The 26,178-nt window shown below is 36.8% G+C and overlaps 1 protein-coding gene across 1 annotated transcript in view; it reads right to left on the bottom strand.

The window, feature by feature from the left end:
* Positions 1 to 25,459, bottom strand: part of LOC129083212 (zinc finger protein 420) — a 367,495-nt gene extending 342,036 nt beyond the window's left edge. Inside the window, exons 1-4 of the mRNA XM_054589068.1 lie at positions 25,402 to 25,459; positions 19,828 to 19,954; positions 19,480 to 19,572; positions 48 to 103 (exon numbers count right to left, since the gene is read on the bottom strand). Of these exons, the coding sequence (XP_054445043.1) occupies positions 48 to 103; positions 19,480 to 19,572; positions 19,828 to 19,954; positions 25,402 to 25,434 (309 nt within the window). The 5' untranslated portion in view covers positions 25,435 to 25,459. The remainder of the gene's footprint in view (positions 1 to 47; positions 104 to 19,479; positions 19,573 to 19,827; positions 19,955 to 25,401) is intronic.
* Positions 25,460 to 26,178: the final 719 nt, after the last annotated feature.

Below are 26,178 nucleotides of genomic sequence, written 5' to 3'. Positions count from 1 at the left end.
ACAAGGCTATAACTTTTTTCCATTACCATCCACTGGGCTGATGTTACTTCATAGATTTCTTTCTGAAGACACAATTCCTTGGTCTTACATCTGAATTCCAAGTCTGAAAGGTAACCAGAAAGTAAACCCATAGTGTTTCCTCTTTGGGGAGAAATAAAACTTCTATGGTAGAAATGGGGGGGGGGGATAAAAATAATGTCCCTAATAAGTGAAGATGGTGTACATAGACTTCAACTTGAGAAAAAGGTCAAGAGGATAAACAGTTAAGAACTATAAAGAGGGTTGTTAGAGAAGTAAAGTCAGTAGTTTCTAAATTCCAGTGTACAGTCATTTAAATAGTTTATTTTAAAAGTTGAATGTTGATGTACTCACATCAAGTAAATAAGAATTTATACCAATAGGTCAGGTTTCCTATTTTTAATACACTTAACTAGCCAATTCTGATGTTGCACAAAATTTAATAATCCCACTTAGAATTTTTCAGTGATTTCCAACTGCACTTAGAATAACATCCAAACACCTTACCACAGCTTACAAGATCCTCCATATCTTTTCTTGGACATATCTCAATCAAAATCCTATCCAACATCTCAACCCACTTCTCTTCACAGTTCATTATCTACCAAATATTCATCACCTCCAAGCATTTGACATAAACCAAACTCTTTATCTTTTTAAATTTTTTCATAAGCTGTTAGAAATTCTCTAAACTTGACTCTTTGCATGGCTGGCTTCATATCATACTATAAGTCTCAGGTAAAAAGTTACCTCATTAGAAAGTTTGAGCTAGATAACTCTACTTAAATTCACTTCATTCTCTCTCATTGCAATTTTCTAGATTTTAAAATTATACAATCATCTATTTCTTCATAATGGAATCTTTTTTCTTACTGTTAAAACACTTACGGGGCAGGAACAATGGCATATCTCAACACAGAATAACCAACATCTTACTCATAATAGGTTTCCATAAATTGTTTAATGAATGAATCACTGGATGAATGAAAAAGATTATAGGGATAAAGAGAAACTTTACACAGATCTTTGCATGTATCTGTCCAGTTTGTGTTTATAATTATAGAATAGTTCTAAACATCTGTCTCTAATTTTAATCTCTTCCCCATCGCTGAAAAAATAATACAGAGTCTGGCAGAAGTAAAGCCTGCTCAAGTGTGTTTGATAGAATAATAATATAGGTGTAATGATTTATAGTTTTAATTTGAACATTTCACCTAAAATGCCATATGGTGTGCTTGAGTGTGATATTGTTATGTTACATAATTACATGCTTATGATTTTGTAATGAAAAAAGGTGCATTATTTGTGCCAGATCCTGTAAATGCATTTCACTTCATCACTTCCCTCATAGGCTAAAACAAAATTACAACCAAAACTAGATAACTAAATGATGCAAATGGAAAAACAATATTATATATACCAAACCATCCATCTACCCAACTGTGTCCCTATTTAGTAAAAGATGAAAGACTTACACGACCTGAACAGAAACCAAAGTATTTCAACTGTGTCCCTATTTATACATATACCTGTACCAATGCTCCCTGTATAGTCATGACTATTTTTTTGGTTTCCTTATTTCAACTACTGCCCTAAGGTGCCTTTTCTTTTAATCTTCACCTAAATTTGTGCTATTACTTAACCTTTCTTCCAAAACACACTCTGTTTTGTTCCTCCTGGCCCTTTCTCAGGGTCTTCTACTTCTGTCTCTCTAAGACCACTATATTTGTACTTCCCAGAAAACCGTATTTTCCCCCCAGGCATCATAATAGGTTTAAAGCCTAATAAAAGATCTATGTAATGTTAATTAAGGAAAGGGAATTGAGAATGTTGGGAGATGAGGATCACCAACTATTTGATAGAAAGAGTGGGTAAAGTGGAACACTATGAACTCTATTAAAGGGTATACTGGATGTAAGTTGAAGGAAATAAGAGAATGGCAATCTAGATAATGGAACAGACTGAGAATATTCTAAAATGCTGAGTGAGCATAGAATGATTACAATACAAATATCCCTGTGATTACAGTATGGTAGGTTTTGTGGATCCAATGAAATGACCATTTGGCACAGGTGCTATAAAGATTGTCCTTGAAATAATACAGAAAAGAACAGGCAAAATTTATAATAATGAATGATTTGACAGTAAAGTCTGAGAAATGGTTCAGGATAAAAGAAAAAATAGTAATGAGGTTTAGTGAGAATCGGATTTAGAGAGATCAGCATGTCAGACCCCATCTCTGTTGATGATTATGTTACAAACAAGTTACTTTTGCCTACTTCAATCACCATTTCTTCATATAATAATAAATATAGAAATACCTGTTCCATAAGCTTGTGAGGATTAGGAATAATATATGTAAAGTGCCTGGCATAAAGAGTTTAAGAAGTGGTTATTACTACCATTCTTATTACTATGAAAGAAGGTTCAGGGAAAAAACCAGGAGGACTGAGCAAGGAAAATGATATTAAGTGGTCCTGCACTTGCACTGCTTTTCATAAAAGTCTATCAAAAAGAAGACAAATGTAAAAGGGATGAGGCATGAAAAAAAAAATGTAGACCTCCAAAACTCAAGCAGAAATGTAAATGTTATTCTAGAATCACCCTCTTGTTCATGCCTGAATCATCTGCAATGTTAATTTTACTGTCAATTATAATCCTGATGGCTTTATCTAGCTTATATTCCAGTCCTTCATTATAACTATTAACTTGCATTCATCTTCCTAAACCTGATTAAATCCAGTCCTACCCATTGTTCTTCTCCACCTGAGTAGTTAAGCATGGCTGGTAAAAAACACACCATCTTGACTATTCTCACTATAAATTTATAACCACGCAACTCAAATAGACCCTCAGCATTTACCTTCATCCCTACTACATTTCTTATTCTTTTACTCTGGATAAATATTCCCCATGCTTTCTCTCTCCTAAAATCTCAAAACTATCTCATGACTGATGTCCACACTGATTATTTCATTGAGAGAAAATGAGTAAGAATGAGAACATTTTCCTTTATGCAAGCAAATCAACCAACCTGTATATAAACTTCAATAATCTGTCATCTCTTCTGATAAAATGCTCTTGCCAAGGCAAATACCTCTACTAGGCACTAAAGAACATCACCTCTAATATAATCTCTTCTCTCATATGCTTCTGTAGTTTGCACCCCCTCTCCTTCAAAAAGGATTTTTCCTGCTCTCCCGTTTTCATCCCATCAGCATACAAAGACACTCTCATATAGTCTCTTGTAAAGTGCACACACACACAACTTCCTAGATCTTGATCAGATCTGCCTGTGCAGCTACATCACTTCTTTGTTCCTTGTTTTACAAAATTTCAGTCTACAGTAAGTCCTCACTTAATGTCTTAGATAGGTTCTATGACTTTATGCAAACCAAGCCATAATGAAATCAATTTTACCGCAGGCTTAAGGCTTATTAATATAAACAAGAGTTAAGTTCCTACAAAGAGAAAACAAAATGACATTATTTGAGGACCTCCTATAGTTAGTTCCTACTTCATAATCCATCTGTTGTCTCACTTCCTATTTTTTATTTTTGCAATAAAATAGTTTGCCACAGAAAAATGTAAACTTCTTTAAGTGGAAAAAAACCAATGTAACAGTTACTCAGCTTCAACAATTGTCAACTTATAATTTTGTTTATTCATTCACTTCACAGCAAATTCCAGATTATTTTGAATTTGAAGCAAACTCTAGGCATCGTGTATTTTAATCTCTAAATATTTCAACAAGAACCTCTAAGACAAGGACATTTTTGCAAAAGCATAATACTATAGTAATCTAAATAATATAGTAAACTAAAATTTAACAGTAATTCTTTAAGATCAAATATCCACTTAGTCTTCTTATTTCCTCAATTATCTAATTATAAATGTGTATTTTTCCATTTGTGTAAACTAGGATGGATTTGAAGTCTATATATAAAACCAATTGATATCTCTAAGCCACTTTGTAAGATATATAATTAAAGATAAAATACAGGTTGAGTTCAAAATAATCCTTTCAATTCATATTCAGGACTATATGGTCTTTACTTAATGTTATCAATCTTACATCTGTATTTCCTTTGTATGCTAATAAATTTATATAATTCCTGTTCTTTCTCTCTCTTTTTTACTATTATCTTAGACTTCCTATTATGAGGAATACTGAAAGTAATTACTACTTTTCTCTCTCCCCAGCCTCTGATTCTAAGTAACTCTCCCTTTTAATACCAATAAAGTAATTTGCATGCTTATTATATTTTTCATATACTTTCCACATCCTTACCCTACATTTTGGAAGAATACACTATATCTACTATATCTAAGCAAGAAAACTATACTCTCTCTCTTAATACTACTATTTGATGTTAAATATACAGATTATTATATATTTGATGCTCACCACCAGCCCTCAAGTGGCATGTCTCTATTTTGTTTTTCTGAAGCTCATTTCCTAGTGGATTCATCAGGAAGAGGTTACAGTAATAATATACTCTGCTGCTACATGTATTTAACAATTTGTCTACATGTAAAATTCTTAGCTCAAAATTTATATTTTTGTATAACAAACAGAAAAATATAAATTGTTTTCTAGAATAAAGCTTTGCTGTAGAAAGACCAGATGGCAATCTAATTTTTTTCCTTATAAATAACTTTATGCCTGGATGCCAAAGATATCATTTTTCCTGGGCACATGGTGAACTGTTGCAAAACGTAATTCCAATTCTTTTGTTCATTTGAAAAAGATGGTGAAATTTCACATAAAGAGGAAGTATAAATAGCAAATATACTTTAACAAAAATGTTATGCCTAATTAATAAAAACTAAAAATACAGTACAATTTTACATTCACTATTATGTAGTAAAAAGAATTAACTTTCCCTAAAGGAGGCCTGGCATTTCTCCTGGCTCCTGGAATTTCCCAAGTGACAGGAGTGTCTTTATTCTTCATAGTGAGGCCCCTGGACCACACTTGACAGTTTATGTTAACTCAGTGACTCCTGGTGGGGGTTGCCCATGCCAGAAAGATGAATTATGTGATTAAATGTTGGGTCCCTGGGTCAGATGAAATCAGCCTCCATACAAAGGAAGAAAGCTGGACATTAAGTTCAACCACATGTGCAATAACTTAATCAATCATGTCTATGTAATTAAGCCTCAATTAAAAACTCTGGACACTGAAGCTCAAGAGAACATCCTGGATTGGCAATAGTCCATGCATCCAGGGTAAGGCAGAAGTGAGTTTACCGTTGTTCACATGGAAAATAGCACCGTAGGAATAAACTCTGTGTTTTGTGTATTCCCAAATGTAAACCTACTTTTGCCCCACCCTGTATTGTCACACATGAATGACAGGAAAATGCAGCCAAGGACAGGGAAACTTCACACATGGAATCTGGGAGGCCAGATCCTGCCCTGTGTCTCTTCCTTTGGCTGGTTCTAATCCTTTTGCTGGTATTCTTATGCTATATAAAACTAATCACAGATAGAGTATTTTCCTGACTTGTGTGAGTTGTTCTGATGAATTACCAAATTTGAGTCCATGAAGATCCTCAAATTTGTAACTAGCTGATGTGAAATGAGGATGACTCTTGGACCACTTGAATTTTCAGCTGGTGTCAGAAGTCTTGGGCAAATTTCCCAGTCTGGAGGACTATGCACTTAATCCAGAGTTTGGCTAACTCTGGACAACTATATTGGCACAAATAGTTAAATGTGATTAAGTAAAAATGAGGAAGTGCATCAAAGAAAACTCATGCTGGAAGAACAAATTGGTAGGATTACTTTCAAAAATAATCTTGAAACGTTGAACATTTATATATCCTATGAACTAGAAATTCCACTTCTAGGTATAGATCCTAGGGAAATTCATAAACCTGAGAGAAATTCATAAACATAGAGATTTATAAGAATACTCATAGCCAATTTTGTTCAAAATAAGCTAGATTTCACTGAATCATGGAACAGATAAATAAATTACAGTATACTCATATAATGGAACAATTTACTAGAAAGAAAATTAATGAATCATAGCTGCATGCAAAGACATAGATGAATTCTATAAATATCATATTGAGTAAAAAAAATCAGGAAATATTCCATATAGAATGAAACCATTTTTATAATATTCAGTAGCAAAGAAAAATACATTGCTTAGGGATATAAACATATATGATAAAACTATTACTGTGGCCTTGCAGCATAATTTGGTATCAGGAGTTATGATACCTCCAGCTTTGTTCTTCTTTCACAAGATTGCTGAGACTATTTGGGGTCTTTTGCAGTTCCATATAAATTTTTGGAATTTTTATTCAAGTTTGGTAAAAAAATGACATTGGTATTTTAACAGGAATTGTGTTGAATGTATAGATTGCTTTGGGTAGAAAAGACATTTTAATGATGTTAGTTCTTCAATTCCATGAACGCAGCATATGCTTCCATTTATTTATATACTATAAGGCCTCTGTAATAAAAACAGCCTGGTACCAGCATAAGAACAGACGTATAGATCAATTGCACAGGACAGAGAGCCTAGGAATAAACCCATGCCTTTAGGATCAGTTGATATTTGACAAAGGTGGTAAGAGCATACAATGGAGCAAAGACAATAGTCTCTTCAATAAATGGTGTTGGGAAAACTGCACTGGTATATACTAAAAAAAATGAAACTAGACCACCAACTTATACCATACACAAGAATAAATTTTAAATTGGTAAAAGCCATAACTGTAAGTCATGAAACCATTAAAATCCTAAAAGAAAACATAGGCAGTAAAATCTCAGATGTCTCACATAGCAACATTTTTGCCAATATATCTCTTAGGGCATTGGAAAAAAATAAGAAAGTAAACAAATGGGGCTACATCAAATTAAAAAGCTTCTGCATAGCTAAAGAAACCATCAGCAAGATGAATGGGAAACCCACTGTATTAGAGAACATTTTTGCCAATGATACATCTGATAAGGGTTTATGCTCCAAAATACACATAGAACCAATAAAACTCAATGCCAGGAAGACAAACTACTCAATTAAGAAATGGGCAAAGGACTTGATAGACACTTCTCCAAATAGGACATATGAAAAAATGCTCAACATCACTAATCATCAGAAAGATGGAAATTAAAACCACAATGAGATATCGCCTCATACGTGTCAGAATGGCTACCATCAATAAATCAACAAACAACAAGTGCTGGTGAGGACATGGAGAAAAGGGAACCCTAGCACACTGTTGGTGAAAATGCAGACTGGTGCAGGTACTCTAGAAATCAATATGGAGTGTCCTCAAAAAATAAAAATGGAATTTCATTTTGACCCACTTCTTCCATTTCTGGGATACATCCTGGGGATCCCAAAACACATATACAAAAAAATAAATGCACCATCATCTTCATAGCAGCATTATTGACAATAGCCAAGATTTGGAAATAACCTAAGTGCCCATCAGTAGGTGACTGGATAAAAAAGCTGTGGTACACTTACACAATGGAATACTACGCAGCAGGAAAAAAAGTATAAACTTTTATATTTTGCAACAATATGGATGGACCTGGAGAATATTATGCTAAGTGAAGTAAGCCAGTCAGTGAAAGATAACTACATGATCACATGTATATGTGAAATCTAATGAACACAATAAACTAACAAACGTAATAGAAACAGAAGCACAGATACATGAAACAGACTGACATCTGGGGAGGAGAGGTGGGGGTACTGGATGAAAGACAGTGAAGGGATTAACCAAAGAACATTTATGTATAACCCATGGACATGGACAACAATACAGGGATTGACTTAGGGAGGGTGGGGCTGGGTAAAGGCAAGGAAAGGGAGAAAAAAAGAAACAACTGTAATAAGATAAACAATAAAAAATAAATAATTCATCTATTTAAATGTAAATAAAAACTATTATTATATCATATAAAAAGATCAATGGAAGAATAAACACAAAAATCAGGTTAGGTGCTATGGGGACATTAGGAAAGTAGTAAAATAGAATTAAAAATAAGCACAAGTTAGTTGTTATGGCACTGTAAATTATACTAACTCCTGAATAGTGTGGCTGAGTCACAAGTTTTTGTTGTTATATTTTAAAATTTATATGTACTCTTTTATACATATCATAACTTAAATAATAAAGTTTTTCAAACACAAATAAATTAAATAGAATGTTCTGGGAAGCCTTCATACACGCCAATCACACACACAAAAAAAACTCATATTATATGGAGATAAATCAACAGTGAAAACCTGGTACACAGGAGAGGAATTGTCTACAATGAGAGAAATGCAAAAGAATTTTTTGAAATAACAAAAATGTTCTGAGTCTGAGCTGTCCAACATAGTACCCCTTAGCCAAATGTAATAAACTAAGCATATAAAATAGGGTTAGGCAGCTGAAAAATTGTATTTTTTATTTTATACAATTTAAATTAAAGTTAAATTTAAATAGGCAAATGTAACTAGTGGCTACCATATAGGATGGCACAGCTCTTGAGGATTCTCTATTCACATTGGATTGCAAGAATCTTTATGTTGTCCCTTCAGGTTAAAAAAAAGCAAAAAAAAAAAAAAAAACCTGAAAGCTTACATTATGATTTACACATTATGACTTCAGTATATATGAAAAATAAGGCAGAGCCCCAGCTAGTGTGACTCAATGGAGTGAGTGCTGGCCTGTGAACCAAAAAGTCGTTGGTTCGATTCCCAGTCAGGGCACATTCCTGGGTTGCAGGTCACCAGTTGAGGGCACACAAGAGGCAACCACACATTCATGTTTCTCTCCCTCTCTTCCTCCCTTTCTTCTCCTCTCTGTAGATATTAATAAGCAAAAATCTTTAAAAAAATAAATAAAAATCTTTAAAAAAAGAAAAATAAGACAGAACTCCAAATCAGGAACATATTTTCAATCAAACTGCCACCCCTGATATAAAAAGAAATGAATAAAAGATCTATAATTAAATGTTTTCGGTTAAAATAGTTGTGGCACATCATACTTCTTTAAACTTTTCAATGAATTAGCTTACTATTAATACTTGTCTGAACTGAGTTGGATAAGTCAGCTTCACTAGATCATGTATTTCTGCACTAAAATATCAGGAACTTTAAAAGGTTTAAACTTTTTGGCCCAGAAATCTCACATTCGAGAATATAATATGAAAAATACCTATATAAATCAAGATGCGTAAGACTAATGATTTTAAACAAAAGAAACTGAAAAGCAACCTAACATTTGGTATCTGGGACTTGCTTTAAAATATATCAGGGTTGAGGATTACATAGGTCTTTGTGGATAGATGAAATAAAATTAAAAACATTGTGATAATTGCTGGAGCTGGAAAATGGATTCATTAGATGTTCAACTTACCATTCTTGTGTATATTTAAAACTTCCTGTATTAAAGTATTAAAATTTAAAATACATTTGTAATGCCGTGTGAAAAAACTAAAATAAAATCATCTATATCTTACAACCAGAAAACTTTTAAAAAACAAAACAGAGAGTGTTCCCATTACTTAAAAACATATTTTTAAGAAATTAAAAGCCTTCTCTTTTCTCATATTTCAAAAAAAATCCTTCAGTCTATGCTACTTAAAATGCAGTTTTTGCCCACATTAAGAATGTCATGGATAACTTCAGCTACCAGCCAAGATGGAGGCGTAAGTAGGATACCCTTTGCTTCCTCACACAACCAAAATGATAACAACCAACTTAAAAACAAAAAACAACCATAACTACCAGAAAATTGAACTGTATGGAAGTCCAGCAACCAAGGAGTTAAAGAAGAAACATTCATCCAGATAGTAGGAGGGACGGAGACAGGAAGCCAGGGTGGCCAAGACCCTGACAAGGCGGCGGCTGATGGACCAGCCAATTCCATATTTGCAGCAGCTAAGCCAGGAAGAACAACTGGGGAGCGAGACAGACTGTGCAATCCAGGGTTCCAGCACCAGAAACTAAAGCCTCGAAACCTCTCACTGTAAAAACCTGGTGGTTTTAGCGGCAGGAGAAACTCCCAGTCTCACAGTCTGCTGGAGGGGCCCATAGGATCTTATAATGTACACAAGTGCAGCTAATCAGGATTCACCACCAGGGCAGCACCTGAAAGGGCACAATCTACTTATGGAAAGCAGGGGAAGTGACTGGAAACGGTGAGAGCCTGAGCAAGGAGCATTGTTCCCTCTCTGATCACTCCCCCATATACGGTGCCACAACAGAGTGACGCGGGTTGCCCTGCCCTGGTGAAAATACCTAAGGTTCCACCCCTTACAACATAACAGGTGTGCTGAGAAAAAGAAATATGGCCCAAATGAAAGAACAGATCAAAGCTCCAGAAAAACAACTAAGAGAAGAGGAGATAGACAACCTATCAGTTGCAGACTTCAAAACACTGGTAATCAGGATGCTCACAGAAATGATTGAGTATGGTCGCAAAGTAAAGAAAAAAATGAAGGCTATACAAAGTGAAATAAAGGAAAATATACAAGGAACCAACAGTAAAGGAAAGGAAACTGGGACTCAAATCAACGATTTCGAACAAAAGGAAGAAATAAACATCCAAACAGAACAGAATGAAGAAACAAGAATTCAAAAAAATGAGGAGAGGCTTAGCAACTTCTGGGACAACTTTAAGTGTTCCAACATCCAAATCACAGGGGTGCCAGAAGGAGAAGAAGAAGAGCAAGAAATTGAAAACTTATTTTAAAAAATGATAAAGGAGAACTTCTCCAATCTGGAGAAGGAAACAGACTTCCAGGAAGTCCAGGAAGCTCAGATAGTCCAAAAGAAGTTGGACCCAAGGAGGAACACACCAAGGCACATCATAATTACATCATCCTAGATTAAAGATAAAAAATCTTAAAAGCAGCAAGAGAAAAGCAGAGAGTTACCTGCAAAGGAGTGCCCGTAGACTATGAACTGATGTCTCAAAAGAAACCTTGCAGGCAAGAAGGGGCTGGAAAGAAGTATTCAAAGTCATGAAAGTCAAGGACCTACATCTAAGGTTACTCTATCCAGCAAAGCTATCTTTTAGAGTGGAAATGCAGGCAAAGTGCTTCCCAGATAAGGTCAAGGTAAAGGAGTTTATCACCACCAAGCCTTTATTATATGAAGTGTTAAAGGGGTTTATCTAAGAAAAAGGAGAAGATCAAAACTGTGACCAGTAAAATGACAACAAACTCAGAACTATCAACAACTGAACCTAAAAAAAATAAAAATAAAAACAAACTAAGCAAACAACTAGAACAGGAACAGAATCACAGAAATGGAGATCACATGGAGGGTTATCAGCGGGGTGATGGAGGGGAAGAATAGGGGAAAAGGGTACAGGGAATAAGCATAATTGGTAGGTATAAAATAGATGGATGTGTGAAGAAAAGTATAGGAAATGGTGAAGCCAAAGAATTTATATGTATGACACATGGACATGAACTAAGGGGGTTATTGCTGGAGGGAGGGAGGATGCAGAGTGGATGGGAGTATGGGGAGAAAAAAATGGGATAACTGCAATAGCATAATCAATTAGATATATTTTAGAGGGGAAAAAAGCATATAATCAACTAGGGAATGTGGGGGACTTGGGGCAGCATGAGCAGCTGCAGCGGTGCTTTCCTGCCAGGATCTGGTGGCCTTCACCGTCACCTGGAGCCAGCAATGCGCTAGTCTATCAAGCCATGATTTTGCCAAGGAGCTCTTTCCAGGTAAAATCAAGAAAAAAGAAATGTTCACATTTCCAGAAGTTAGCCAAGATGAACTTCATGAAATCAATCAGTTTGTGGAGCCCATAGAAAAAATTTTCACTGAAGAGGGAAAAGTTTCAAAGGAAACTTTAAAGAACAGAATAGCCTAGGGCTCTTTGGGATGCAAGTCCCAAAAGAATATAGAAATCATGTTGACTGGCAATGAGGAGCAGACAGCCAAATACCTGCCCAAACTGGCATCTGGGGTACACATTGCTACATTCTGCCTGACAGAGCCAGCCAGTGGGTGTGATGCTGCCTCTATGCAGACCAGGGTGACCTTAAGTGAAGATAAGAAACAGGACATCCTCAATGGCGCCACAGTCTGGATCATCAATGGAAGGTTGGCCAATATTCTTACCTTGTTTGCTAACACCAAGGTTGTTGATTCTGACAGCTATAGTAAAAAACTGAATCACATCATTCATAGTAAAGAGAGACTGGTGAAGTCAAAAACAGGAAGCCTGAAGATAAGCATTCCAGGCTCCAGCAGTAAGAGTATGCACGCGTGCGCGTGTGTGTGTGTGTGTACGTGTATGTGAGAGAGAAAAAGAGACCTTTTAGCCCCAGCCAAGTGTCAAAATAAAAAGAGATTTAAATAGTTTTGATTGCACTTAAGCGTTTTAGCAAAATCAAATTAAGAGTGCCACAGTGGCTATTGTAAATAATGCGGCAGTGAACATAGATGTGCATATATCTGTTCAAATTAGTGTTCTCATTTTTTTTGGATAAATTCCCAGCAGTATAATTGAAGGGTCATGATATATCTATTTTTAGTTTTCTGAGGAAACACCATTCTATATTCCCTAGGGGATGCTGCCCACCAGGAGTGTACAAGGTTCCCTGATCTACACATCCCCACCAACACGTTATTTGTTAACTTTTTAACAACAGTTCTTCTGACTTGTGTGAAGTGGTATCTCTTTGCAGTTTTGATTTGCAGTTCTCTGATGATTAGTGATATTGAACATCTTTTCATATGTCTATAGTCCATCTGTATGTCCTCATTGGAGAAGTATCTTTTAATGTCCTCTGCCCATTTTTCAATTGGATTGTTTATTTTTGGTTATTGAGTTTTATATTTTGGATACCAACCACTTATCAGATATATCATTTGTGAATATATTCCCCCATTCAGTAGGTTGTCTTTTTGTTTTGTTGATGGTTTCCTTCATTGTGCATAAGCATTTGTTGGATGTAGTCCCATTTGTTTATTTTTCCTCATGTTTCCCTTGTTCAAGGGGATGTATCAAAAAAGATGCTACTTAAACTGATGTCAATTAGTATACTTCATATGTTTTCTTCTAGGAGTTTTATGGTTCGAGGTCTTATATTTAAGTCTTTAACCCATTTTGAGTCTATTTTTGTATATGGCATAAGAAAGTTTCATTTTTTCCAGGTATCTGTTCAGTTTTTCTAACATGACTTGTTAAAGAAATTGTTGTTATTCCATCGTATATTTTTACCTCCTCTGTCACTGATTAGTTGACCATATAAGTGAGCTTTTATTTCTGGGCTCTATATTCTGTTCCATTGATCACTTTGTCTGTTTTTGTGCCAGTACCATACTGTTTTGTTTATTATTGAGATCAGAGAACATGATATCACCACCTTTGTTGTTCTTTATCAAGATTGCTTTGGCCATTTGGTGTCTTTTGTTGTTTTATATAAAGTTTAGGATTATTTGCTCTAGTTCTAAAAGGAATGACTATATATGCACCACTATGTTCACTGCAGCATTATTTACAATAGTCAAGATATGGAAGTAATCTAAGTGTCCATCAATAGATGAATGGGTAAAGATGTGATATGTATGTAATAGAATATTATATAGCAATAAATAATTGAAATCCTGCCATTTGTAACAACATGGATGGATCTAGAGGATATTATGCTCAGTAAAATAAGTCAGGCAGAGAAAGACAAGTATTATGTGCTTTCCCTTAATATGTGGAATCTAAAAAACAAAACAAATTAACAAACAAAGCAAAACAAAGACAGTCTCATAGAAACAGAGAACAAAGGGATATTACTAGTAGGGAGAGGGTGGAGAATGGGTAAAAAGGGGAAGAATAATATAGTCAATAATATTGTGATACGTTTACACAAATGATTACTATTAGGTGTGATTATTATACGGTAAGATGTAAAAATGTCAAATCACTCTATTGTACACCTGAAATTAATATAACCAATATAATATTGTATACCAATTATACTTACATAAAATTTTTTTTAAATGAATGTCATCAAGTTATTTGAAAATGAATCTCTCACTTTTTCTTGAAACCTAAATTTTCTACAATTTACTTATTATCCTCTTTTATCCACAACAATTTCTGTGTAATTTTTCCTCCTAAAATGAGGCGTGTCCTTTTCTCCTAGTACTCTCCCACATTAATATCTTTAGCTCTTTCTTCTAAGCACCATATTAGAAGTCTTATGGTTGATTCTGTTCTCTGGAAGTTATTTATCAACATGTTCTACACCCTTTATTAGACCGTATCTTAATAGCTTACATAGTTATTTGATTCTCATCCACCAAAAAAATGCTGTATTAATTTTTAAGTCAAAAATGCTGATTTCAAGTGAATAAATACCCATTCACACACAGAATTGCTGCATCAAAGCAAAGGGAGTCAGAAAAAAAGAGTCTAAAATCAGTAGGAAATATGAACAGTAGGGCTTAATAATATATTTCAAGAGATTTTTTTAAAAAACATACATACAACAAGGAAAAGAAGAGACCATGCCTGGTGTGGTTCAGTGGTTCAGGTGTTATCCCACAAACTAAAAAGATCACCAGTTCGATTCCCAGTGCGGGCATATTGCTGGGTTATGGGCCATGTCCCCAGTTGAGGGCGTGTGAGAGGCAACGGATTGATGTTTCTCTCACACATCAATGTTTCTTTCCCCTTCTCCTTCCCTTCCCCTTTCTCTAAATATAAATAAATAAAATCTTTAAAAATAAATAAAAGGGGAAGAAGGGAACTTCCAGTCAAGATGGCAGCATAGGTAAATGCTGTGCTTTCCCTCTCCCGCAAACACATCAGAATTACAACTAAATACAGAACAACCACCCTTGAGAACTGCCAGAAGTCTAGCTGAACAAAAGTCCTATAGAGAAGAAGCTATGTGGAGACTGGTGTAGGAGGGATAAAGATGCTGAACTGGCTGATCCAAACCCACCTGTGGAGGTTAATAATAGGAGCAATATCTCAGCTGTGGAGGTCCACCCCTGAGGTACAAAGCTCCCAGCTCCACACCAAGCTCCCCTGCACAGGGTTTCAGTACCAGGAAGAAAAGTCCCCATACCTTCTGGCTGTGAAGTCCAGAGGAGATTGTAGCTGAGTGAAAAGGAGGGCTTCTGGAGACGTAGGTATTCTTCTAAAGGGCCTATGCCCTTTAGACTCACTCAGACTCACTCATTCTGAGCTCCAGCACAGGGGCAGCAGCTCACAAAGTGCCAGGCAAACAGGGAAGGAACTGAATTGTCTGGCTTCAGGGCAAGGGCTGCAGGGCAGCTTTCGCTGAGACAATGTGCTGGCAGAATCCACTGTTCCTTTGTTGAGCCATCCCCTCACCCAGGCTGCAGGCTCAGGTCAGTGCCATATCTGAGTCTCCATCAACCTGGCTAATACACCTCACCCCATCCTGGTAATTCCCTGAGAACCCATTCTACCCAACTTATAAATCCACTCAAGCCATATACAGTGGCTTTTCCATACAAATGGGCTGTCTCACCTCGCACTGTAGACTTTCCTAAAATCTCTCAAATCTTCACAAATCCCAAACAAGCAGCATCTAGCCTGGATATGCCCTGTACCTTTTGCTAAATGGCTCCAAGACTAACACTAATGGCAGCCAGCCTCAGTTCACAGCTTAGCTTCTCCCAGGAACCTCCAAACCCATCACAAGCAGGAACAATCAGCATATCACTTTGTACAAGGTGGCTCCGGGGAAGGCACAGGTAGTGGCTGACCTTGGGCTGCCCCAGGAACCTTTTCAAGAAGCCCCAAAACCAACACACCTGATGGCCAGCTTCAGACCACAACAGAGCAGAACCCCACAACCTCCACAAACAACATACCCAAACTGTGGGCTCAAAAGGCACCAAAACCCAACTAATGCAAAACCTGCTTGGTGGTGTCAGCCCTTGCACAGCAGCTCTTCTGCTATAGTCACAGCCAGTCCTCAAGCCAATCAGCCTGAGAGTCAATTCCTCCCAGTGACATGCCAACAGCAATCCAGGCTCAACTACAAGAGAACACACATACAACTCACACTAGGAACACACCTAAAGCACCTGGCAGAGGTGGCCTGGGAGAGTGCGCCACAGGGCCCCACAGGACACCTACTACATAACTCTACTCTACTAAAGCTGTGAGTTGTAGTAGTTCCACCTATTACTCAGAAACAAACAGAGGGAGGTAGCCAAAATGAGGAGACAAAAAAACATGTCCCAAATGAAAGAACGGAACAAAACTCCAGAAAAAGAACTAAGCAAAATGAAGAAAAGTAATCTACCAAATGCAGAGTTCAAAACTCTGGTTAAAGGATGCTCAATGAGTATCAGTGAGAACTTCAATAAAAAGATAGGAAACATAAAAATGGAGATAGAAAACATAAAAAAGAACCAGTCAGAAATGAAGAATACAATAACTGAAATGAAGAATACATTAGAGGGAATCAACAGTAGGATAGAAAAAGCAGAGTTTCAAATCAGAGATTTTAAAGATAAAGTAGCAGAAAATACCAAATCAGAGAGCAAAAAAATAAATAATAGAGCACCAGGATCCTGCCAGCTACTCTCTCAGTTCTCTCCCCAAAGCCTCCCTCCCCAGTCTCTCCTCAGGTGTCTCCAGCCCATTCTCCCCCCGACTTTGCCAGAGCCCAGGGTGGGGTATGAGAGGATAACAACATATATCTCAGTCCAGAAGAGGGGCTTGGTTCAGATGTCTCATTTGCTCAAAAGGTGGATCCAAGACCAGCAACAATTTAGACCTTGCCACACATCAGCCTACAGCACAGGGCAAGCTTCCTACTCTGGCTGCCAGAGAGAGGCTGCGCGGGTCGCGTTAGAGGACATGGGTGACAAGTATGCTACTCTGGGGTGGGCCCAGCTGCATCTGGATTTCATCTATGCCAACACCACCACCCACAGTTTCCTTTTTGGAAAACTGGCTGAATTGCTGGACAATGCAAGAAATGCAGGGGCTGCAAGACTTGATGTGTTTTCAGTGGATAATGGAAAACTGCAGGGTGGATTCATGTTGTACTTCCTGGATGATGGATGTGGTATGAGGCCTGAGGAAGGCCTCTTTTTCTGGAGTTTTGTTCCGTTCTGAGGAATTTACTTTGGAACATACAAGAAACGTTTATCACCCTTGAAGTTTATTGGGCAATATGGCAATGGTCTTAAAAGTGGATCCATGAGGATTGGAAAAGACTTTATTCTTTTTACAAAGACGGAAGAAACAATGACCTGTGTGTTTTTTTCTCAGATATTCTGTGAAGGAGAAGGTCTGAGTGAGGCTGTGGTTCCAATGCCTTCATTGTTAATAACCGGAGAATCTGTCACAGATGAGCCTAAGAAATTCTCAACGGAATTGTCTATAATTTATAAGTACTCTGCCTTTAAAACTGAAGCTGAATTAATGTGGCAATTTGATGTAATCTATGACAAATGTGGTAAGATCATCAAAACTTTGAAAAAATAAATAAATAGATAGATAAACAAAATGAGGAAAGTTTAAAAGGCTTCTTGGACGACATCAAGCATGCAAACATTCACACCATAAGGGTACCAGAGCAAAAGAGAAAGAACAAGGAATGGAAAACCTATTTGAAGAAATAATTACAGTAAACTTCCATAACTTGGTGAAGGAAATAGTCAAACAAGCCCAGGAAGTGCAGATTCCCAAACAAGGTGAACCCAAAGAGGCTCACACCAAAACACACCATAATTAAAATGCCAAAATTAAAAAACAGAGAATATTAAAAGCAGCAAGAGAAAAGCAGTTAGTTTTCTACTAGGGAGCTGTCACAAGACTGCTAGCTGATTTCTCAACATAAATTTTGCAGGTTAGAAGGAATTGGCATAAAATATTCAAAGTGATGAAAAGCAAGAATCTGCAACCAAGATTACTCTAATCCACATGGCTATAATTTAGAATCAAAGGACAGATAAAGAACTTCCCAGACAAGAAAAAGCTAAAAAAAAAATTCATCAACACAAAACCAGTATTACAAGAATGTTAAAGGGACTTGTTTTAAAAGAAAAGGGAAAAAGAGATAAGAAATATGAATAATAAAATGGCAAAACTACATACCTATCAATAATTAAGTGTAAATGGATTCAATGTTTCAATCAAAAGACATAGAGTGGCTCAATGGATAAGAAAACAAGACCATATATATGAGTATGCTGCCTACAAGAGACCCACTTCAGATCAAAAGAGGGACATAAACTGAGAGTAAAGAGATAAAAAAAAACACTTCATAAAAGTGGGAATGAAAAAAAAGCTGGGTATCAATACTTTTACCAGACAAAATAGGCTTTAAAACAAAGGCTATAATAAGAGACAAATAAGAGCCCAGCAATTTCACTTCTAGGTATTCATCCAAAGAAAGCCGAACACTAATTTGAAAAGACATTTGAATCATAGGCTCATCGCAGCATTATTTACAATAGCCAAGTGTCCGTCTATGCACAAATGGAAAAAGAAGAGGTGGTACATATATACAATATTACTAACCCATAAAAAAGAATGAAATCTTGCCCTCTGCAACAACATAGATGGACCTAGAGGGTATTATGCTAAGTAAAATAAGTCTGACAAAGACAAATACCATATGATTTCACTTCTCTGTGGAATCTAAATATAAAATAAATAAACAACACAGAAATAAACTCATAGATAAAGAGAATATTTTGATGACAGATGGAAGGGCGATTATGGGAATGAATGAAAAAGGGAAGAAATTAAGATGTGCAAATTGTCAGTTATAAAAACACTCACAGGGATGTGAAGTACATTACAGGGAATATAGCCAATAATATTGTAATAACTATTAATGATGTCAGATGGGTACTAGATTTATCACTTCAAAAGTTATATAAATGTCTAATTACTACATGGTACACCTGAAATATAGTATCGTACATCAACAGTGATTGAAAAATCATTTTTTAAAAATACGTAATAAAAGGGAAAGAAGTAGATCCAAGTTATATGAAATAGGTTATCTCCTCAAGAAAAAAAAAGGGCTTTAAAACAGGAAGGGATGAAGGTAGATGAATAGCAACAGAGAGTACTAGGGGTAAAACAGGGTCTTTTTTCCACTTATCTTAGGCCTCTTCTCCACAACTCTTAGGTGGGCCTACTAGGGAAAGATTCTGCAATCATTACCTTTAAGATGCTGCATCCCACAAGCTGGGTCCTTCTTTTTTCTTTTTTAATTATTTATTTTTTAGAGAGGTGTAAGGGAGGGAGAAAAATGGGAGAGAAACACTGATGTGCAAGAGATACATCAACTGGTGGACTCTCACATGCCCTGAGATGGGGACCTGGCCCACAACCCAGGCATGCCCTGACTGGGAATTGAACCAGTGACCTCTCAGTTCGCAGGCTGGCACTCAATCCACTCAGCCACACCAGCCAGAGCACTGGCTTCTTAACTGCAGTGCCTTTCTCCAGTTAAATCCTTACTCACCTGGGCACCACCCTCCAGCCATGTTCCTTTGCACCCAGGGCTCTTTCCCTTGCTCCAATAAGGAAATCACATCAGGTTTAGAAATAGAAAATCCTGTTTATAAGAAAAGATAATAAGACATAACCATGTTGTTGCTGAATTCAAACCCAGTTCTCAAGAAAATAGGCAACTATGTGAAAAGCAAGAAGTTATAAAGGTCTAAAGAATGGAGAAGATAAAGGTATTGCAAAAGCTGTTCATATCTTAATCTACAAAGTACAAAATAATTCCCTAAGAAATAGAAACCCACCCAGACAATTGAAAGATACACCCTAAATTCACATGATGTTTAGGGATAAATAACCTTACCTAGTAAGACCAGGTTGCTATAGTTCTCCATCATCACATCTCTGTACAAGTCTCTTTGAGCAGGGTCCAGATAGTCCCATTCCTCCTGTGAGAAGTCTATAGCCACATCCCTGAAAGTCACCAGCCACTGAAATGATAAAACTGTATTGTACTGTTGAAATGAAAGGTCTTCCCCAAGTGAGAATACAAGAAGTCAGCAGTCTGTAATCAAAAGAGGGCCTTCACCAACGGTACTGACACCACTTTGGTCACAAAGGCAAAAGAAATCAATGGAGATAATCCTGCAGAAATTCATGAGTATTTATCAACATTTGAGAATTCCATCGGTGCAATAAGTGACATGCTGAAGATCAAGATGTCTGTTTTTAGAAATGAGTTGTTGCAGAAGTTGGGCCCGCTTGAACATGCAGTAGTGGTTTTAGTTTTGGCTTACACATTAAATTAAATGTTTTGGCAACTCAGGGAGTTAATCCTAAGGAACACCCAGTAAAGCAGGAATTAGAAAGAATCAGAGTATACATGAGCAGAATCAAGAAAATAACAGGCAAGAAAAAGGCTGCATCTCTGGCTAGGTGGCTCAGTTGGTTGAAGCATCATCCCATATACCAAAAGGTTGTGGCTTCAATCCTTGGTCAGGGTGCAAATGGGAGGCAACCAATCGATGTTTCTCACATCAGTGTATCTCTCTCTCCCTCCCCTTCTCTCTCTCTAAAATCAATAAAAATATCCTTGAGTGAAGATTTTAAAAGTACTGTATTACACATATAAAAGTTGCTAAGAGAGTAAGTAGATCCTAGAAGGTTCCATCACAAGAAAAAAATACTTGTAACTATGTATGGTGACAGATATTAACTAGAGTTATTGTGGTGATCATCATATATCAAAATAGCAAATCATTATGTTGTACACCTGAAACTATATGGCAACTATACCTCAATAAGTTTTTTAAAAAGACATTATATTTCAAGGGAGAAGAAATAACTCAATTGGAGCATGCCTTTTAAAATTATAAAACTGAGTTGTATATTTCTAAATTCCCCTTCTGGAAAAGTACAGCATCCCAAGAAAGCAGCTGGGAGAAGGAAACAATAACTCCCAAATATGCCCAAAATATTTCTCTTCCAATTTTCTTTCTGTGCATCCTGCCCCTACACCTCCCAGACATATATACACATATGCTCTCTCTGATGGAAACTAAAAGGGTTGTATACAAATCCCAGCACTTCTTTAAATCAGTGAAACCCAAGAACATCAGGAGGGATTCAGGGCAGATATACTCCAGCACCAGAGGGTCCCAGTTACCTCTGCAGGAGGGATTCAGGCAGACCATTACACTAGTCTAAAGATGTTGGTCTGGACCTCAGGTGGGTATAATAACATAGTTCAATACAGTTCCCCCTTTGCAGATACAGCCAATTTTCCTCAAACCAGGTTACCCAAGTTACAGCCTAAGTTAAAGATGGATCCTCAAGATAGAAACCCAATATACTTGCACATGTTCCATACCTAGACAAAGACTTTCAGAGGCTTCTAATATACACCAAGCTAAGCCAAGATATAAATATCTCTTGGCTTCTCTCTGACTATGTTATGAACCATGAAATCTAAGTAGGGGCTGCTCAACCCATGCCAGAGACCACAAGGCCTTGATACCTGGCCTCACAAACTATTGGATTGGCCAAAAATCTGTTTGGTTTTTTCTGTAAGATGGCTCTAGTAGCACTTAGTTGTCTTTAACTTCATTTGAAACAATTTCGTTAGACTATATTGTAACAGCTGTCATATCAACATGCATTCTAAAAAAAACATCAAATTTGGTGAATTTTTTGTGCAGCCATTTTAATGTTGAATATGGAAGAAAATGCACATTTTCAGTACTATGTTTTATAATTTCAAGAAAGGTAAAAACATAATTAAAATACAAAGAGATTTGTGCAGTGTATGGAAAAGGTGGTGTAACTGATCGAACATGTCAAAAGTGGTTTGAGAAGTTTCCTGCTGGAGAGATTTCTAACTGGACGATGCTCCATGGCCAGGCAGACCAATTAAAGTTAATACCAATCAAATCGAGACATTAACTGATAACAACCAACTTCATACCACATAGGAGACAGCCAACATACTCAAAATATCCAAATCAATAAAGTTATTGATGAAAATGAAAAATGTGTCTTTTATTTTATGGAAAAAACTAAATGGACTTTTTGGCCAACCCAATGGATAGGAAACAAGACAAAAGTATAGCTATACTCTTATATGTAGCCCATGATGGTTATGTAGTATGAATGAGAAATGAACTTTGCATGATATTTAAGTCCTGTTAAAATAGCATGGCCCAGCCTAGTCTGCTAATGCTACACTACTAATAGTGAATTCTTTGTCAAACCCCTCACCATCCTTGGAACACCAGAGATATACTTTAGACTTAGTTGTAGATGGGGGGGACACAAAAATATATAGTATGCAAATCAAAACCACAATGAGATATCACCTCACATCTATTAGAATGGCTATTATCAAAAATAACAAGTGTTGCCTTGGCTCATATGGCTTAGTGGATTGAGTACCATCCTGCAATCTGAGGGTAGCCAGTTCGATTCCCAGTCAGGGCACATGCCTGGGTTGTGGGGCGAGGTCCCCAGTATAGGGTGTGTGAGAGGCTACTGATCAAGTATCTCTCGCACATTGAAGTTTCTCTCCCTCTTTTTCTCCCTTTCTTCCTCTCTCTCTAAAAATAAACAAATAAAATATTTAAAAAATATATAAGTACTGGCAAGGATGTGGAAAAAGGGAAACCTTGTGCACTATTGATGGAAATGTAAATTAGTACAGCCACAATGGAGAACAGTATAAAGTTTCTTCAAAAAATTAAAAATATAACTACCATATGATCCAGCAATTCCACCTCTGGGTATTTATTTGAACAAGACAAAAACACTAATTTGAAAAGATATCTGCACCCCATGTTCACTGCTGCATTATTTCCGATAGCCAAGATATGAAAGCAATCTAAGTGTCCATCGATGGACATACATATAAAAGGAAACCCTGACATTTGCAACAATATGGATGGACCTTGAAGGCATTATTTCACTTAAGTGAAATAAGTCAGACAAAGAAAGACAAATATCATATGATCTCACCTACATGTGGAATTTAAAAAAACAAAAAAAATGCATAAATACAGAATATAGATTGGTGACTGCCAAAGATAAAGAGGGTAGAAAGTGGCCAAAATGGGTGAAAGTGGTCAAAAAGTACAAAATTCCAGTTACAAAATAAATAAGTCCTAGCAATGTAATGTACAGCATAGTGGCTTAGTTAATAATACTATATATTTAAAAGTTGCTAAGGGAATAGACCTTTAAAGTTTTAATTACATGAAAATTTTAACTATCTGTAGTGATAGATAGTAAATTAGACATTGAGGTGTCCATTTCACAATATATACAAATATTGAAACTAATGTTACATGTTAATTATATGTCAATAAAAAAGCAATGGCTATGGAGAAGAGTAAAATAGAATAAGGGCAATAGAAAGTGTGTTGGTTGAGATGCTATACCGTAGTCAAGGAAGGATTTTCCAACTTGGAGACATATGAAGAAAGTCTTGAAGAAGTTAAGGAGTCAGTGATGCAGGTATCAGGAGTAAGACAACTCCAAGAAGGGCAATCAGAAAACGCAAATGCACAGGGGACAGAATTGAGTGGCAAAAAAAATAAAAATAAAAATAAAATATATATATATATATATATATATATATATATATATATATATATATGATAAGAGTCAGGGAGGTAACCAAAAACAGATTACATACGGGTATGTTAAACCACTATAGAAACCTTGCTTTTTATTCTGAGTAAGATGGAAAGCCACAGAAAGCTTTAAGTCAAGGAGTAACATAATCTAACTTACATTTTGGAAAAATCACCCCGGCTGCTCTGTTAAAAAAGAATTTTAGGCAGACCATGAAGGAAGTAGAGAGATCAGTTAATAGGCTATTGCAACAGATCAAATGAAAGATGTCTCTGGCCTAGACATGGACCAGCTGAACTTTCACATACAAGGCTTCCAAATTCTGAGTTCCTCTTACTCACCTGGGCACAGACTTATCGCCTTTCTTTCCAGTATCTGGAACTGCCCTTTTGTCCAATAATAAATTAGTCTAGCTACAACTCAAACTATAGATTTTTATAACCTAATTAATTACTGTGTGAAGTTTAGAATGTCAAATATTGTCTGTGTAAATGCTGTCCACTTACCACATTTTGATTACCTTATCTTCCCTCTCTTGCTCCTTCCCTATCACCACCCCCACCACCAGGGCAATATGGAAGCACAGGCCTCTGGAGAAGAAAATTTTTGCCATCTCAAAGAAGGGAAGCATTCATGGATGTAGTCATCATCTGCTAGGTGGAGGACAAAAGGCTAAATCCTGTTCAGAGGGATTTCTTCAAGGATGTGATACAAGAAGACTAGTTCTGCTGAGCATTGATAATCTGCCTTTTATGATACCTCTTTGCCATGTGAATCTCTAGAGAGTGTCTGAAGAGCTTAACTCTATCTAAGAATTGCTTTGAGATTTACTGAGCTGCAAACTCAGTCCAAAGCTGAGTTCCAAAGCTTTGTCATTCTGAGAACCTCACATTCCCTTGGCCCTTTTACAAATACTTCTCTTGTTAAAAAAATATAGGGAGGTAGATTTAAATAAAAATTTCTTGACTATTTCTCTTTTAGTGTTGCTTACTGTTATTCATAATAAAAATACATGTGCTATATCTCAAACATAGTTTGAATAGCTGTATAAAATGCTATCTTAAAATAGAGTTTACTTAAAATTTTCCCATTTATGAAAACTAATTTTAAATATTATTTATCTCAAGGCTTGTCACAACATGTTATAGTCTCTACTTTTAGACCTATCCATGGTTCTACCTTTTTCATAACCCTTAATGAACATCTTTACAATCTTCCTTCCCTTTAGAAATCCAATGATGGAGTCCAAGGATTCCAGGGTGAGAACCCCAAGGGGACCATTTGAGTATTTAATTCCAAATAGACCTAAAAATTGATTCAGGGCTTACTCACAGATTACCTGGCAAATTATTGGTCCTATTGGTAAAGAACTCTCTGATCAATCTCCCAATCTCACTCCTACTCCAAAAATGATGGCAAAGTGAAAGATCCTGTCACCTACTTGAACTAAGACTAACCAACACCATCCTATAAATTGTATGGCTTTTAATACCGAGTTGGTGATGTGTGATGTTACATACGCATTAATCTCATTTTCAACAATTCAGTTATTATGATAATGTTCTTATATCTGCCTCTTAGAGATTTGGCACATAGGAGAAACTGTCAAAATAAAACTAAGATGGAAGGGGTAGATAAGAAACTGGGTTTTGGTTCTAATCCCAAGGTCCCCCCATTATGTATCTAAATGGGGAGTAGTAAGGACAAGATCTCTTAAATAGGCTTTGGTTATTGGGAACTGCCAGAAGAGGAAAAAAATTATGCCCTGAAAAACAAGACAGATTTCAGGGAAGAAAGAAAAACCCCAAAGCACCTTGATCGTGGCCTTTGAATGTTCAATAACCATTCTTTCTTCTTCCTCTTAGTGAAAGAACTGTGGAAAGGAGAAATTGATGAGACACTTGGCTTTTCAATCCCACCCTTCCTCTAGCCCCTCTCCATCCACACATACATGCAGAGGAAGATCAGGGAACACTGAAGAGTATAACCCAACGTAATTACCGGATAGAGACAGTCTCCTAGGCAAAGAAAGTGGTAAAGTCACCCTTAGCCCAGTCACAACTTTCCATTCCCTCTGTGCACAGATAGTTCTATACCAAGTCTCCTGATTACTTAGAATCCCATATATGCACCTAGGGGATTCACAAAATCCCAATCCCACTACCACAGGCTTCCCACCTTGACCTACCCATTGCCCCACAACCAATCACAAACTCACACAAATACACACACACCGAGTCACACGAGTTGCACCTGCAGTCAGGCTCCTACCACCACACAGTCACAGACCTCCGATTCCCACACACACGATGCTGCACAATCACACACCCACCACAGGGACACACAGACCCAACTGCACGATCACCATCCCTCTACATCCCCATGCACAATGGTACAGTCATGCAGTCACAATCACATTCCCACTGTGAGACTACGTAGTCACAAGCACTCCATTCCATCACCCAGAGTTACCACCACGTACAGTCACAATCACATACCACGAAGACAGTAACAATCTCAATCTCTCCCACACAAAAATGATCTCTTCTTGTCAGTTCCCTTGGGATACGAAAGGACCGGCCCGTCAGCC

This window comes from Pteronotus mesoamericanus, unplaced genomic scaffold, assembly GCF_021234165.1.
Source record: "Pteronotus mesoamericanus isolate MK-2021 breed Mesoamerican mustached bat unplaced genomic scaffold, CSHL_Meso_final scaffold_165, whole genome shotgun sequence".
NCBI classification, from domain to species: Eukaryota; Metazoa; Chordata; class Mammalia; order Chiroptera; family Mormoopidae; genus Pteronotus; species Pteronotus mesoamericanus.
The sequence above is the reverse complement of the archived record's forward strand: the minus strand, read 5'-3'. Positions and strand labels throughout refer to the sequence as shown.